General features: G+C 47.7%; 1 protein-coding gene across 18 annotated transcripts in view; it reads right to left on the bottom strand.

Moving 5' to 3' along the window:
• Positions 1–4,129: 4,129 nt before the first annotated feature.
• Positions 4,130–14,270, bottom strand: part of LOC116952152 (teneurin-4-like) — a 430,454-nt gene continuing 420,313 nt past the window's right edge. For all 18 annotated transcript variants that reach the window (XM_032971246.2, XM_032971251.2, XM_032971247.2 and 15 more), the window contains 3 exons: positions 11,020–12,631; positions 9,379–9,509; positions 4,130–8,284 (listed from right to left, as the gene is read on the bottom strand). In XM_032971246.2, the coding sequence (XP_032827137.2) occupies positions 7,520–8,284; positions 9,379–9,509; positions 11,020–12,631 (2,508 nt within the window). In that variant the 3' untranslated portion in view covers positions 4,130–7,519. The remainder of the gene's footprint in view (positions 8,285–9,378; positions 9,510–11,019; positions 12,632–14,270) is intronic.

Here is a 14,270-nt window from a genome sequence, read left to right on the forward strand (position 1 = left end):
TACCAAAGTCAAGGCTGTCCAATGCTGAGCTACAGAGGTGCTGCCACAGAGGCTGTTGCGTTTGTGCTGTATACGTACGTATGTTGAATTTATTTCGCACCGTACGTAGCCACCCGTGATACATCGGAGGTGCGGGGGAAGGATAACAAACGAAACACAAAAAGCAGTTCTCAAGAAATTAGTTTGCAATCTGTTTTCGGGATGTACCGCGTGTTGATGTGCGACGTTTCACTCCAGGCGATGGGAGCTCCTTCAGGTACCGCATGCAGTTGTGGAAAAAAAAATAATAACAAATAAGATTTCAGTTGCTGAAGAAGATCCCAGCACGTGCAGTGAGACTCACTTCTGAATTCCCGCTCCTGCAGAGCTTTCAGAATGAACTTTCGTGAAGAAGCGCCCAGCACGAAGAAGAGAAACGTGGTAAATCGCATCCAACAGCACCGGTACGAGCCGAAAACACATCTGAGACCCAGTAGGCAGAGGTGACCGACTTTCACCTGAGATGAGCTCGCGCTCAGAATTGCCTCTCGCTGCCTGCAATTTGGCCACTCTCTTTGGTGCATCTACGGTGTTAAAAGTGAGCAATCTGGAGCAAGATAAGGTCAGACGAGCCTGGGGAATTATTGCTGAGCCCCGCGTAGAGGGGCTGATGATCTGTGCAGCTGATCCCCAGATACGAAGAAGAGAGGTCGTAGAACACGATTTTTTTCAAAATCGTAGATTTTCTTGTTTTTTTTTTAGTTTATATAGGACTCATTCATCACAAACAGTTGGATAATTTGTTTCATATTGTCACGCTATTTGTCAAGAGAATACCGAGATAAAATAAAGTGAGATACAAGAACATAATAAAGGATTATAATTTTGCTGAATTAATTTAAACGTTTCCTAGGGATAAAGAGACGATGATTGATGATGATCATCATCGTCTTGATCGTCACGAATTGGGATGATGGTGGAGAAGAAAAGCGATGCAGTCGCAGCCAAGGAATGCAACATATGTGAGAATCCATACGCCGGGGAGATGGAGCGATGAAATTAGATCGTGTGAAGGTGCTGAGTGGATTGTGTTACATCGTAGGAATCGGGTCGAGCGGTTGTGCAGTGGTCAGTGCCCTGCGCAATCAACCCCAGTTTGAATCCCATCCACGGCTATCATCGGTGAAGAGTGACATCAGAATATGATGTCCACTCCCCCCCCCCCCCCCCCCGTTTTACCAACCCACATTAACCAGCATGAAGTATGGCCAACCCCCCCCCCCCCATGAATGACATTGGATAGGGAGGCTATACACTAGTGGTCGGAATTGTTACCAAAATTCAAAAATGCCGAAACACCTCGTTTTGTCATACGGAGCTGTTTTGCTCCAATGCAACACACAGAGAAGACCGAATACCGTAACACATCGGATTACGCTGGAATGTTAATCACACGGATGGGCCCGGTGGCAGAATGGCAGCCAAAAAAGGAGGGAGAATGTGCCCGAGAGGATGTCCACTGAGGAGATGGAGCGATGGGACCTACTCATGTGGACTCTGGAGGGGAAAGGCCTTCACCACAGCAGTGGTTAGACCATGGCGCGGTGTTTTATAACACCGCACCATAGTTACATATGCCACCATTTTTTTTTTTAAACAACTCATTCAACAAATCAAGGATATGAGGAAATGTCACTTCCAATCTTCATGCTTATTATAGTACAAGCCGAACCGGCTTAATGAGACCAGAAGAGATATGAAGAAATTCATCAACACAAATACATTTTTTTGTGAGTTTCAGCCTTAATTTCACGGTGGTTGCCAGATGGTTGGATAACCCTGTGATGACATTTTTTTCCATGCAGCTGATAATTAAGTGTGAAGCCACCATTGGTCTGGTTCTCACTTTATTAGCGAGTAGTCAATAAACAGAGAGACACCAAGTAAACTAATTACAAAAAATAAAATGTATACAATTTATTGTTGTATTTTTTTCCGTAGCAGAAGTGCATTAGTAATTCTAGTGTCCACTAATACGTGTAATTATAGCACAGCTTGCTTATTAAGCAAAAAAATTGTGTAAAATTCCTGGCAACTGTTAAGACACGTTTGCTTTTTTTTTATATATATATACGCATTTAAATATTTGACGAAAAAATGGAAGGGGGAGGAGAGTGCAGAGTCTATGATTAAAAACAGCACTCGCAACAAACAAAAATAGCAGGTGACCGTTTTATTAATTACAGCGGGCAGCAGATGTATTGCCGAGTCGCAAGGTCAGAGGGCAATGTCTGACCGGGGCATTGGCAGGCTCACGAGAGTGAGTGGGGTCCTCGGGAGGGGCTGTACGCCAAATGTCCTTGGTGGAGTAGGCGATGGTTGCTAAAATTAAACAGCACGAATCCTCTTTGACCACTTAGGGAGGAGCGCACATGCGGAGATGAAAATTCCATCCACAAATTCGCCACACCTCCCAACTCCATTCGTCCCCAACCACTGCGCCATTATTTATTTATTTTGAGTGTGATTTTAAAGGACACAAAGGGGGGGGTCAATGCAATGTCATGCAGTTCCATGGTGGATTGCTTGCAATGAGGTCTACTCCGGTGAACGTTAATGCAGGACATTATTGGAAGTTATCGGGGCCTCCTCTACGAACAATTAAACTGATTAGAGGCAAAGGGTGGAACATTATGTATGATTGAGTAAATCAGCCTCCGTTTCCAGGGGCTTACACATTTCCCTGTGCCAGGTGTGGCCATCAAAGAATGACTATGCCAGTTCATTTTCATTAAATCTGTCGGTCCGCCTGTTGAGGGAATTTGGAAAACGCTGGGGACCGAATGCCCCATCTCTCCAAACTGAAGTCCCTATCTTCACTGCAAATGCTGTTTGCTGTAGCATTTCATCATAATCCCCCCCCCCCCCCCCCGCCTTTAAAGATCAACGCGGTACCTCATAAAACATTAACGCATCCGTGCTCACAGAATATTTTCCATCTCGGCATCACACACACACTTTTGGCCACACACTAATTAAAGCTTAACATCTCGGATAAAATAATGCATTTCTTTAGCGATAGTGACCATGTAAGTGAAGGTGATAAGTCGTCGTAAGCCCCTTTTAGACGACATTTGAAATTTTCACAAATCAATAATGGCTCCAAAAGGGAAAAAGGGCATTTACAACCCCCTCCACCTCCATCGCTGGTTTTTAATCTTGAGGAAATTAATAATAAATTATGCAGTGGCTAAAACCTGTCTTTTAGTGCACTTTTGCATTGGAAAATTTTGAGGAATTTTTGCCCAAATTAATTTCACATCGCAATGTACATCAAAGCTGTGCCTCCTGCAAAATCCAAGACGTTTGTCAAATAAATGCAGAGATTATATTGCTTTTCGTTATCTCCAAAGCAGTGTCTCCTCTCCCTGTGCCTTCAATTAAATGCAATTTGTTATTTTGATACATTCCGCTGATCCATAAAAAATGGAACACTGCTCAGTTTTCCTGTCAGCCCAGTGTCCATATTTTTGATTTACAGTAACACTTGAAGCTATATTTTATCCCAGCAGTGACAATTCCTTAACTAATAGGGTGGCTTACCAAGCCAAAACGTACCTTGGGCCGCGCTTAAAATAATACCAAGAAAAGTAACACACATTTTACGTGGACGGAGACTTGATTAAGGTGACATTGCATTAACTTACAACTAGTGCCGTTTGAAGTAATGGATGGGAGTAATCGGGATGATGCTGTGTTGTAAAGAATTATGGTTGTGTCTTGCACCATTCGCTCATTCATTTTCAACTCACCGCTTCCTAGTTCCCGCATACAAAAGATTCAAATGTTCCAGATAAACCTCACGCAAAAAAATACACAAGGTGCATTGCCATTTAAAAATCAAACAATGTTAAAAGTTCCTGGATATATTTCTTTTCTTTAGAAAGCACACGACCGCTCAGAGTATTTATTTTAAATTCCAGATATTTTCCCGGAATCACTCTAAAGCCTCGCTGACAGACAGTTTAAAAAATGGACAGCTTTTATCCTGTTAAGGTTGATGATGTACATTAAGCCACTCTCTGGCTTTAAAGTTACGTAAGATGGGCTTGGATGGGAGAGAATCAATTGACAGAGGACAACAACAAAAAAAGTTTCAGCGCATTTTCTGTTTAATGACCTCGATCGAGGCTACATTTAGAAATGACCTCATCACCTGCTAATGTCTGCCATTTGTTTCATATGCCACAGGCATACATAACCTGGTTTTCGTTTTTTTTTCATATCGAGTATGTTTTGTTTGCCGTTGTGGTAATTTTTGTAAAATGTATTTCGAAATGGTTAACACCACGGCCCGAGACGCGACACAGTGTCACACTCTGAAGCATTTAGAAACAGTGTTTTTTTTTCTTTTTTACTTCATACAGCCGTGACGTGGGCGCAGACTTCGTCAACGTGTTTTGAACATCATTTTAGAAGAAGAAAAAAAAAGCTAAACACATCTTTAAAAAGTAGCAAAAAATTAAAGCATTATTCAATCCAGTGTGTAAGGCCTTTACAAAACCTATGCATTTGCTAAAAGTTAAATACCACCCATCAACTGTTAGTCCATAAATGCAGCACCAATTGAAGATGGTATACAACACAAAAGCACGGTAGAATTGTTATATGCGTCGCGATGCTCAACAATGACAAAACGGAATGACGACCCAGCTCCCTGTGACCCACGGGCAACCCGAGTTCGGGCGCTGTTCATAGAACATGCAGCTAAATATGATCACGGTAAAACTGCGCAGTTGTACGCTCTAAAACAGATGTGGTTCACCGAGATATAAAACAAAAATCTTGAAAACGAGGATTAAAATAAGCATTACATTGGGCCTTCCAATACCACTGTTTTGTGTGTGGGGGGGAGGTGGGGGGGGAAAGTCTTTGGCAGTTGGCAGCAAGCTGACAAGCAGGCATTCGATGTCTGTGATACCACCCCATAGCTACAGTTACAATAGCGTGGGTGTGCACGTGTACGTGTTGGTGTGTATGCATGGTATTTAATGAAAGTGTATTTGCGAGAGGCGCATAATTGTGGAACGCAGCGTGTAATAGCACAGACTGTATGCAAAAAGGTAAAGGCGAAACCCTGGAACTGCCTTCACCTCTGCTGGCAGAAGGACCTCCACTAGAGGGAGCTCGGATTGAGGAGGGGTATTTGGCCTACTCTTCTACCCTGGCCAGACACTTTTGGCAGAGATGGGAACACCACACTTTTTTTTCCCCCCACCACACACAATCTGCAAATCGGCCAACTTTGGTGGAAAGAGGCGGGCAGGATTTAAGAAACGTACCAGATTGTTCTCCACTGCTGCCTGACGACATTGAACCGGCGGACCTCTGGATTGCCAAGTCCAGTGTGCGCTGACCATTACACCACAGCGGTTTCCTGCTGGCTGTGCATACTGGGCAAGGGGGGCATTCACCAGCGTGGGAATGTGCACGATCATGATGGGTGGAACAATTCACCCCCACCACCAACCGCCCTCCGGGCAGAGATTTAATGAATTGCCGCAATTCGGGAATGCAATTAACAAATTATTAATTTAGCATCGCGGTGAATGGTAGCACCTCAATTTGCCCGCAGTGGTCACATGGTCCCCTCGAGTCATCATACGTGGACGATTCGTGATCAGGTGTGCACAATGGTCAGACTCGGCTGAAAGTAAAGACCTGGTAAAATGATCTAACGCCGCAAAGGTGCAGTGCTTGCTACACCCACTCCTTCGCTGTGTTAGCATTAATAGCTGCTCGCTACTTGCCCTTATAGTCTAGAGGCTAAACTGGGTGACACCTTTGTCTTATTTACAGAAAAATAAGGGAGATGTTACCGATTTATGTGAACGTCAATGTGCATGAAAAGAAAAGCGAACTTATACATCTGTATTGACAAGCATAAACGTTTGCGGATTATTATTCTTTGCACAGTCACTAAATAACTTAAGAACACAAAAACAGTAAAAAAAAATGGTGAGAAAACCCCCCATTAAAAATGTACGTAAAAAAAATGGTGGTGAACAGCCAAGGATTTCGCTCAACGTTAAAGGGTTTTCACTGCTCAAATCGCACCTTCATTAACCGGTCAGTGGCTGCCTTTTGTCTGTTGAGAATTCATGAGTGGGTCTTGACAAAGCTGTGCTCCGGGATCTTTTGACAGCGAAATTGTGCGTTGATGCGAGCTCGCCTCACCAGCCATTGCACGTCCGCCCCTGTAGTGGCATTTCCTTTCGAAACGGACGGGGAAAAGCCTACGCTTTAGAAATATTCGATATTGGGTATGTTGCGCACCGCAGAGTGAACGTACATGAATTGAAGTAAACGTAACTAAATGTTGCCTTTCTTGACTGAACGAAACAAAATTAAGCAGCATTCAAAACATTTAAAAAAAATCTTGCAAAAAAAAAAGTAGCATTTTTTTTTATTCTTGTTAAATTTTTTATACAAAGGGTTCAGTCGACATGTTTTTATTTACTTATTTTTATACGCCCGCATTTTCTCAACTCAAGTGCTGCATTAATGACCAATGCAGTGATGCTCCCGTGTAGTGCTAACATCACACTTTCTTAAAATCCGAGTTATTTATAATACACAATCCAACTAATTAAAGTTAAGGCGTTGGGATAACACATTTGGTTCATATGAACAAAAAATATCTAAAATACACACATTCATGTGCTCTGTCTATCCCTAGAGGCGACGCGGGCACCGTAGCCTGTTCAAACGCAGCAGACGAAATATATATAGAGAGAGAAAGACCACAGGCTCTGGGACAGTGCGACACACGCAGTCCATCATTCTCCGTGCGGCGACGGCAGGACATCAATTCCTGCTGCTTTTGCTCTTTTTCAGAAACCAAATTCGCGTTACCTCCCACTGATCACAGTTTGTTGCTCTTCTTGTGTAAAGATGCTGCCTTTTTGACTTTGCTTTGAAGCCGCTCAGAGGAGAAATGATCAGAAACGGGAAAAGCGATCCCCTGCCGTTATCATGATTTCTCACACAAAAGCAGTTTTCTCCTCGTTTTTTTTGTTGTTGTTGCATGAAGTTTTTTTTTCTCTCATGCGGTTCTCTTCCTGCCCGCCGATGGGGAACCCTATTAATTTCCTGGCATAGTCAGGATTCCACAATCGTAAATCAATATTTATCTCTCTTTTTTGATGGATTAAAAGAGAGAACAATACACCGGAATTTTCCGTCCCGTTTCATGTGCAATAGTTTCTGCTTGCAAAGGAGTTTCACAGCTCATACCTTTTTTTTGTTTTAGCAAAAAAAAAAGGTGTTTTTTTCCTCCCCTTCCTTTCTTTATTTTATTCTGTAGACAAAAGGCAATGTACTTCCCACGAACAGGGCACTCTTTATACATACCAGAGGAGTGTGACAGTCGTTAGCCTCTCTCTGCTGTCCTACACAGCAGATTTTGGTAAAATAACTTTTGTTTTTTTCAGACCCAGGCCGGTCCACCAGAGAAAACGAAGGCATCTTCTCCCGGCTGTCACCTGCGGCCTATCTCGCTCTGCTTCAGGAACTGGATGTTGGCCGGACTGTCGGCCAGCTCCGGGTACTGCTCGGCCGAGAGGAGGTAAAACCCCTCGTAGCCGGCGACCCTCCCCTCGGCAAGCAGCTGGCGCCGCTCGCCCTCGCTCCAGGCGCGCGACGCGCTGCCCTCGTCCCCGTCGCGCACGCGCTCCTGCTCGCGCGCCCACGCCAGCGAGATGGCGCGCTGCCGCGCCACCTCGAGCGCGCGCGCCCTCTCCTCCTCCGCCGTGCCGCCGTAGCGCACGTTCAGCGCCACGCCGCCCGCCTGCAGCGACACGTCGGTGTAGCGGCGCGTGCGCCCCGCCACCAGCGCCGTCGACTGCCACACGCTGGCGTTGACGCCGCTCTCCAGAGTCTTGCGGCCGCCGGTGAGGCCCAGGGTGGCCAGGTCGCCCTCGGGCGAGCCCACCTTCACAAAGTGGTGCGTCTCCTTGCCCTCAACCGTGAAGTGCAGCCCCTCCAGGTAGTGCGAGTTGTTGAGCATGGCCGCCACCCTGCGGCTGTCCTCGCTCGCGATGTTGATGATGTCGGTGGTTATGCGCCCGTGGCTGTTTGCGAACATGACCCCTTTGCCGAGGATGGGCACCACCGTCGTGAACCACACGCGGCCGTCCCGGTGCCGGCTCGCCGAGCGGTCGGGGCTGTCACGCATGGGCAGGCTCTCCAGCGAAGTGAAGGCCTTGAGTTTCTTGTGCACCCCGCAGTCCACCCACGACACGGCCTTTGCGAGCAACAAATACGAGGTACACGTTAGACATTGCTCTGCGTGTAGTTTTCGTGTCCAGTTTGTTGTCCTTCCCCCGCACCTCCGATTAGCACGGTCAAGCTACGTACGATGCGTGAAAGAAGTTCAACATGCATATATATGGTAAAGGTGTAGCCCTGCAAGTGTTTGTTCACATCACTGCTGGAAGAAGGGCCTCCCCCCACTACAGGCAGCTCTAGACAACATACCTAAAAAGGTTATTGGCCAACTCTTCTACGCTGTCATTATTAGCACGGTTGGTTACGTACGGTGCGAAAGATGTATCTACGTATGTTGAACTTCTTACGCAACCGTACGTAGCCAACCGATGTTCCACATACATACACGACGTGGGAATGCCCACCATTTATCCCGCCACAAACAAACCTGCTGATTGATTAACGGTGGCGTTGCCCATTTACACTGCTGAGTGGACACGGGTGATGGAGGAGGGGGGTGGTCTAAGAAACTTTCCCCCATTGTTCCTTGCTGGGAGAGGGAAACGGTGACCTCTGGGTTGCAAGTCCAGCACACGCTCACCAGTGCAGCACGGCAGTAACGTTGCGTGTGTGCGTGCGTGTGCAGACGAACTAAATGATAAACGCAGGAGGCAAAAGCAGACGAGGATTTGTTTTATCACCGTAACATTGGAAAGTGGGGGGTCGCAACATGAGATCATCTCTACTTTATATTACTCGCCACCGATGTTAGCCGTGTGCGGGAATCGCGTTTACACAGTGCAGCGCGCCACGCCCAGCCGGCAGTTTGAGCAGAGAGATGCTCGATCGGTTTCACTTTTATGACTCTCATCAGCAGCACGTGGCCTATTAAACGAATGCTGCTGGGCTGATTGATGTTGCAGGCAACAGCTGTCTACAAACAATGGTGGGTGGGGAGGGCTCATTATACAAAATGTGTAGAGATATACCTCCCAGGCTCTGGGAATTGTAGATTTAAAAGTTTTGTTAAGGAGTCCACACAACAACAATAACAACAGTAAAAAACACACACACAAAACAGATAATGTAATTAGCATTACCAAAGTCACGTTTTTGTAAATGAGTCCTTACCCTCGCTGTGTCCTGCCTCTGGCTGGCAGTGAGCTCATAATGCGGCTCGTAAGAGTTCACTTTTGGCTTAGCAAAGCCCGGGATCACGTTGTGCAGCTGAAATCCAAATGTCTGCAGCCAGCTGTTCACATCTGCATCCATCAGACAAGGTGCGTTAGCAGGGCTAATCAGGAGCGATGGGGATATACGGCATTGCATCAATTATAAGCTTGTAATTACCTACATTTTTGCTTTTTTAATTCTACCATCTGCCACGAATGTAACCGGTTCCTATCAGCGCGCATATTAACACTGGCTGCAAGCTGGTCTTAATGAATAACAAAATCCATAAATCATATAACTTTGGCCTATTTTTTTATACGGGGGGGGGGGGGGGAGGGGGGAGTGCGTTTTGTAAGAAATAATATTAAAGGGACTTGTGATTTAGGTAAGCTGTCATCATCGAAGCCATCATTGTTAGCTCTGCAATCACCACTGAAAGCCATCATCGTGATCATTATCATCCTAACTTGGTTAAGCACCTAATTATGTACACAGCAAAAAACACAGTAACCTTTGCACATTTCTAATACATCGTAGGTTAATCTCATTTATTAAGTGGGCATCGAGGAAAACAGCCCCCATTTAGCCGACATAGCTTGGCGACGCTTATGAAGGTCAGATGTTAAAAGTAGTTCATTGCTTTTTAAAAGTATCATTTTGACAGCACATTTTCAGCGCCCTCGGTCGACCGGACAAAACGTAGACTTTGTCCAGATGCGATTGTTTCCACGCTATGGGTTTTTTCTTTTTCCCTGCTTCTTCTTGACAATACAACATTATATTTATTTCGTTGAAAACTTTCTAGAGCGTCGACTCAGGAATGAAAAATAGGGCACTGCATTAAGCTCACCGGGCAGATTTTAAACTCTCTGGAGCTCTGCGATAACATCGGGCCATTTTTAAAAAGCCAGCTTTCCATCATTCTGCACACGTGCGCGCTATCTCGCAAGACGTGCATGAGGATTCTTGGGATTCTAAGAGAGCGTTTGCAGGAAATGCCCGCGGCTCGGAGAGAGAGAGAGAAAGCTCAGGTGGCATACGACGGACAAATCGACGACACGTCGGGAGAGATGACGACAGACGGACGGACGGACGCGGAGGCAGGGATAGAGGAACTGGACCCTGGGCGTCGCAGAATATTTATCGTCTACGCACCGGGAGTCAATTTGGAGTCCGCGTGAAGGAGGAGTCAAATGGGAGCCGGCCATATAGGTTGTGTGTACGTGCACGGGATTAGGCAAATTGTCGCTAATTCAATCGTGTCTACATGTGTAGACCTAAAAATATGTCCTGCGGAGATGAGGTTGCGCCTTCCGAACCTAGGTTCCATGCCTTTATTCATATTATTATGAGAGTTCTCTTTAAAACAAATGTCAACCTGCTGAAAATTATCCAACTCTTTCAATAAACACGTATTTTAATCCGTGCTTTAATACTCTTACGTAAAAATATGGACAAGAATACCATTTTTCATATTCTTAGCTCTTTCGGTAAAGTCACGTTGAAGGGAAACAATAAAATAATAAAATATTTAAGAATACCATTATAACATTTGTTTGAATGAGACGTGGGGGGGGGGGGGGGGAAGGGCTCGGTTACCCGTGACGTATTTCATGCCATCCTGCATGTCTCCGACGGGATTGTTGTTCTTGAACGTGTACAGGTTAAAGGGCCTGGGATTGGAGCCAATGTCCTTCCAGACGTCGACGTCCGGCGACGTCCACCGCCCCGACAGGATGTCGTAATCCCTCCGGCCAAAGTGCACGAGGCGGGTGAGTGAGTCGTACAGGCCCCCGTGGAACCCCACGCACAGCTGGAAGTCGGGTTTGGTGTCCACGTAGATCTCGCCGTACGCCGTGTACTGCATGTGCCGCACCACCAGCCCCGAGCTGCTAAAGATGGCCAGCGGGGTGCCCAGGTCGTCCGTGGCCACGTAGAACTCCTCGCCGCCGCTGAACTCGGCCGCGAACAGGTGGCCCTGCAGGTCGTAGTACAGCGACAGGATCTCGGAGCTCGAGTGGTTGTAGATGTGCGTCAGCCGGCTCGGGTAGTCCAGGTCGGCGTAGAAGAACTGCAGGTGCTCGCCGGTGCCGGAGCGGCGGGACACGCGGCGGCCGTGCCCGTCGTAGCGGTAGGTGATGCTCCAGCCGACCGCCTTGTTGTAGGCGCGGATGAGCTGCCCGTTGGAGTTGTACTCGAACGAGTCGGAGCCACGCTGCTTGAGGAAGCCGTCCTCGTCCGCGACGTAGCGGATGTCGCCCAGCCGGTTGATGCGATCGCGGAGGTCGTACCGCAGCGGGGTGAGCCGCGCGCTGTTCCCCGGGTTCAGCAGGTACAGGTTTCCGTTCAGGTCGTAGCTGTACCGCCACGTCACCTTCTCGTTGATGGACACGCTCTGCAGCTGGCCGTCGGCGTCGTACTCGTACGTGTACTTGGTGGTGTTGGCGTACGGTCCCACCTTGAGCTCGCGCTTGGACACCCGCCCCAGGTTGTCGTACTGCAGCACCATCCAGTACATGAGCGAGCGGTAGATTTCGTACTGAACCTCCTTGACGCGGCCGTAGCCGTCAAAGTGTTTCGTGAGCGTCATGACGGCCGTGGTTATGATCTGGTTGATGTCGTAGTAGATGACGGCGAACTTGCCGAACTGCTCCACCTTCCCGGAGATGTCGTCGTAGTGGTAGAGGTCGATGGGCAGCGGCGTCTCGTTGATGACCGTCTGCACGCTCGTGACGCGGAAGCCGTTGTCGTAGCTGTAGTCGAAGCGCGCGTTCACCATCCCTTCCTCGTTGAAGCGGAGGATCTGCTTGTCGACGAGCGGCCCCGCGTGCCGGTAGCGCAGCGTGCACGCGTAGCCGCCATCCTGCAGGTTCACCAGCTTCAGCATTCCCGTGAGGTCGTCGTAGGTGACGCCAACGCGCGTGCCGTCGTACAGCACCTCGGTCAGCTTGCCCGCCTGCTTGTACTTGTAGTGGACGCGTCGGCCCGTGCCCGTGTAGGCGATGCGCAGCACCAGCCCGTCCTCGCCCACGTCCTGGATGACGGAGGCGTTGCTCTCGGGCGGCGTGTACACGTTGCGGTAGTAGCCGACCGAGCGCAGAGTCGCCAGCGTGTGCCGCGCGACGCTCGGCATGGTGACGGAGGCCAGGCGGTCCGACGAGTCGAACTCGAAGATGAACTGCCTCTGGCTGTGCAGGAGCAGCACCATGGACTGGGGGGACGATGAGAGCACACGGAGGGGTGAGGGGGGGAAGGGGGGTTAAATGTTAACTCCCGTTCGGACCGCCCAGGCATGTGGGATGTCAGCTGCGAACGAGACGTCTAGTGCACACACTAAGACGACGAGTTTCGTGCGCCGCAGTGGATCATGGGAAAAGGAGACATACATTTAGTTGGTTACGCAACAATCTGTCAGAACTTGACCCCCCCCCCCTCCCTGTACGCACGTGTACTTTTTACACCCCCCCCCCTCACCTACGTACGTACGCTTGACGCACCCCCCCCCCCCCCCCCGAATCCTATAGAACGGCCAATATTTAATCCACGCAGAAACGATCAAGGATGAATAATATTAACTTGTTTAAGAAAACAGATAGTCCACCACTGGCTGCATTAAAAAATTAAGTTAGGTTCAAACGCCGGCCTAGCTTTACACAGCTTTGTACAAACAGTTACTGTATATTCTAGATTTGAAGCTTTCGTGACTGCAAAGATCCATACTCTTTGGTTCTATTCGGTAAAGTCACGTAGGTAAAAAATAAAACAACAAAAATCAACAACCTTTTCCTACACCACATCAATTCCAGACATCCCGCCATCAAATTCACCATGGAAGTGGAGAAGGATAGCAGGCTACCATTCTTGGATGTTCTGTTTGAGAGGAGACCTGATGGCTCGTTGGGGCATTCTGTCTACAGGAAACCCACCCACACGGATTCCTACTTGAGGCCTGATTCCCACCACCACCCAGCTCAGAAGAATTATCTCATCAAAACTTTATACCATAGGGCTCATTGCATTTCGGACCAACACCACCTGACCAGTGAATTAAAACATGCACACCTGGCCCTCAAAAGGAATGGATACTCTGACCATACCATCCGCCAAGCTGTTTCTCCCTCCATACAGAAACAACCACTTGATACTCCAGTCAAAACCATCACACTACCATATATAGCAGGCGTTACTAAAAAGATTTCCAAAATTCTAAACAAACACAAGATCCAGGTCCGGTTCAATACAGTACACAAAATTCGTGATCTGATCCCATCCGTGAAGGATGTCATTCCTGACTTACAGTACCCCGGGGTTTACAAATTGAGTTGTACCTGCGGTGATTCCTATATCGGGGAGACGAAACGACATGTCTCTGACCGAATTCGCGAGCACAAATCAGATTTGAAACACAGCAGAACGAATTCTTCTGCCGTAGCTGATCACTGTTACAATGCTGTGGGTGATCACGATATAATTTTCTCCGATACCAAGGTTCTTTGCAAACCCACGGGTTTTTATCAGAGATTTGTTCACGAGGCAATTCAGATCTACAAACACAGATACAATTTCAACCGAGAAGATGGTTTCAAATTAAGCAACCATTGGAAAGTATATTTTTCAAGTAGTGGTACCCCTAACTTTCGCAGCTTAAAATCCCTTTTCACACCACCAGCATGTGGACTCTACCTTGCCCCCTCGCCAGCCTGCAAAGGTCGACCCCCTCCCTACCTTTCATTATGCTAAATTCCTTTGCCATGGCACCTTAATTACTCTCACACAGCTTAAAGGTCGCGGTCTGAGCTTGGCTGTGTTTCACTCCAGCGCTGTCCTCGAGACAGTCTGGTCCCTTCACC

This window comes from Petromyzon marinus, chromosome 45, assembly GCF_048934315.1.
Source record: "Petromyzon marinus isolate PM22_M1 ecotype Great Lakes invasive population chromosome 45, UKy_Petmar_22M1.pri1.0, whole genome shotgun sequence".
Classification (NCBI taxonomy): Eukaryota; Metazoa; Chordata; class Hyperoartia; order Petromyzontiformes; family Petromyzontidae; genus Petromyzon; species Petromyzon marinus.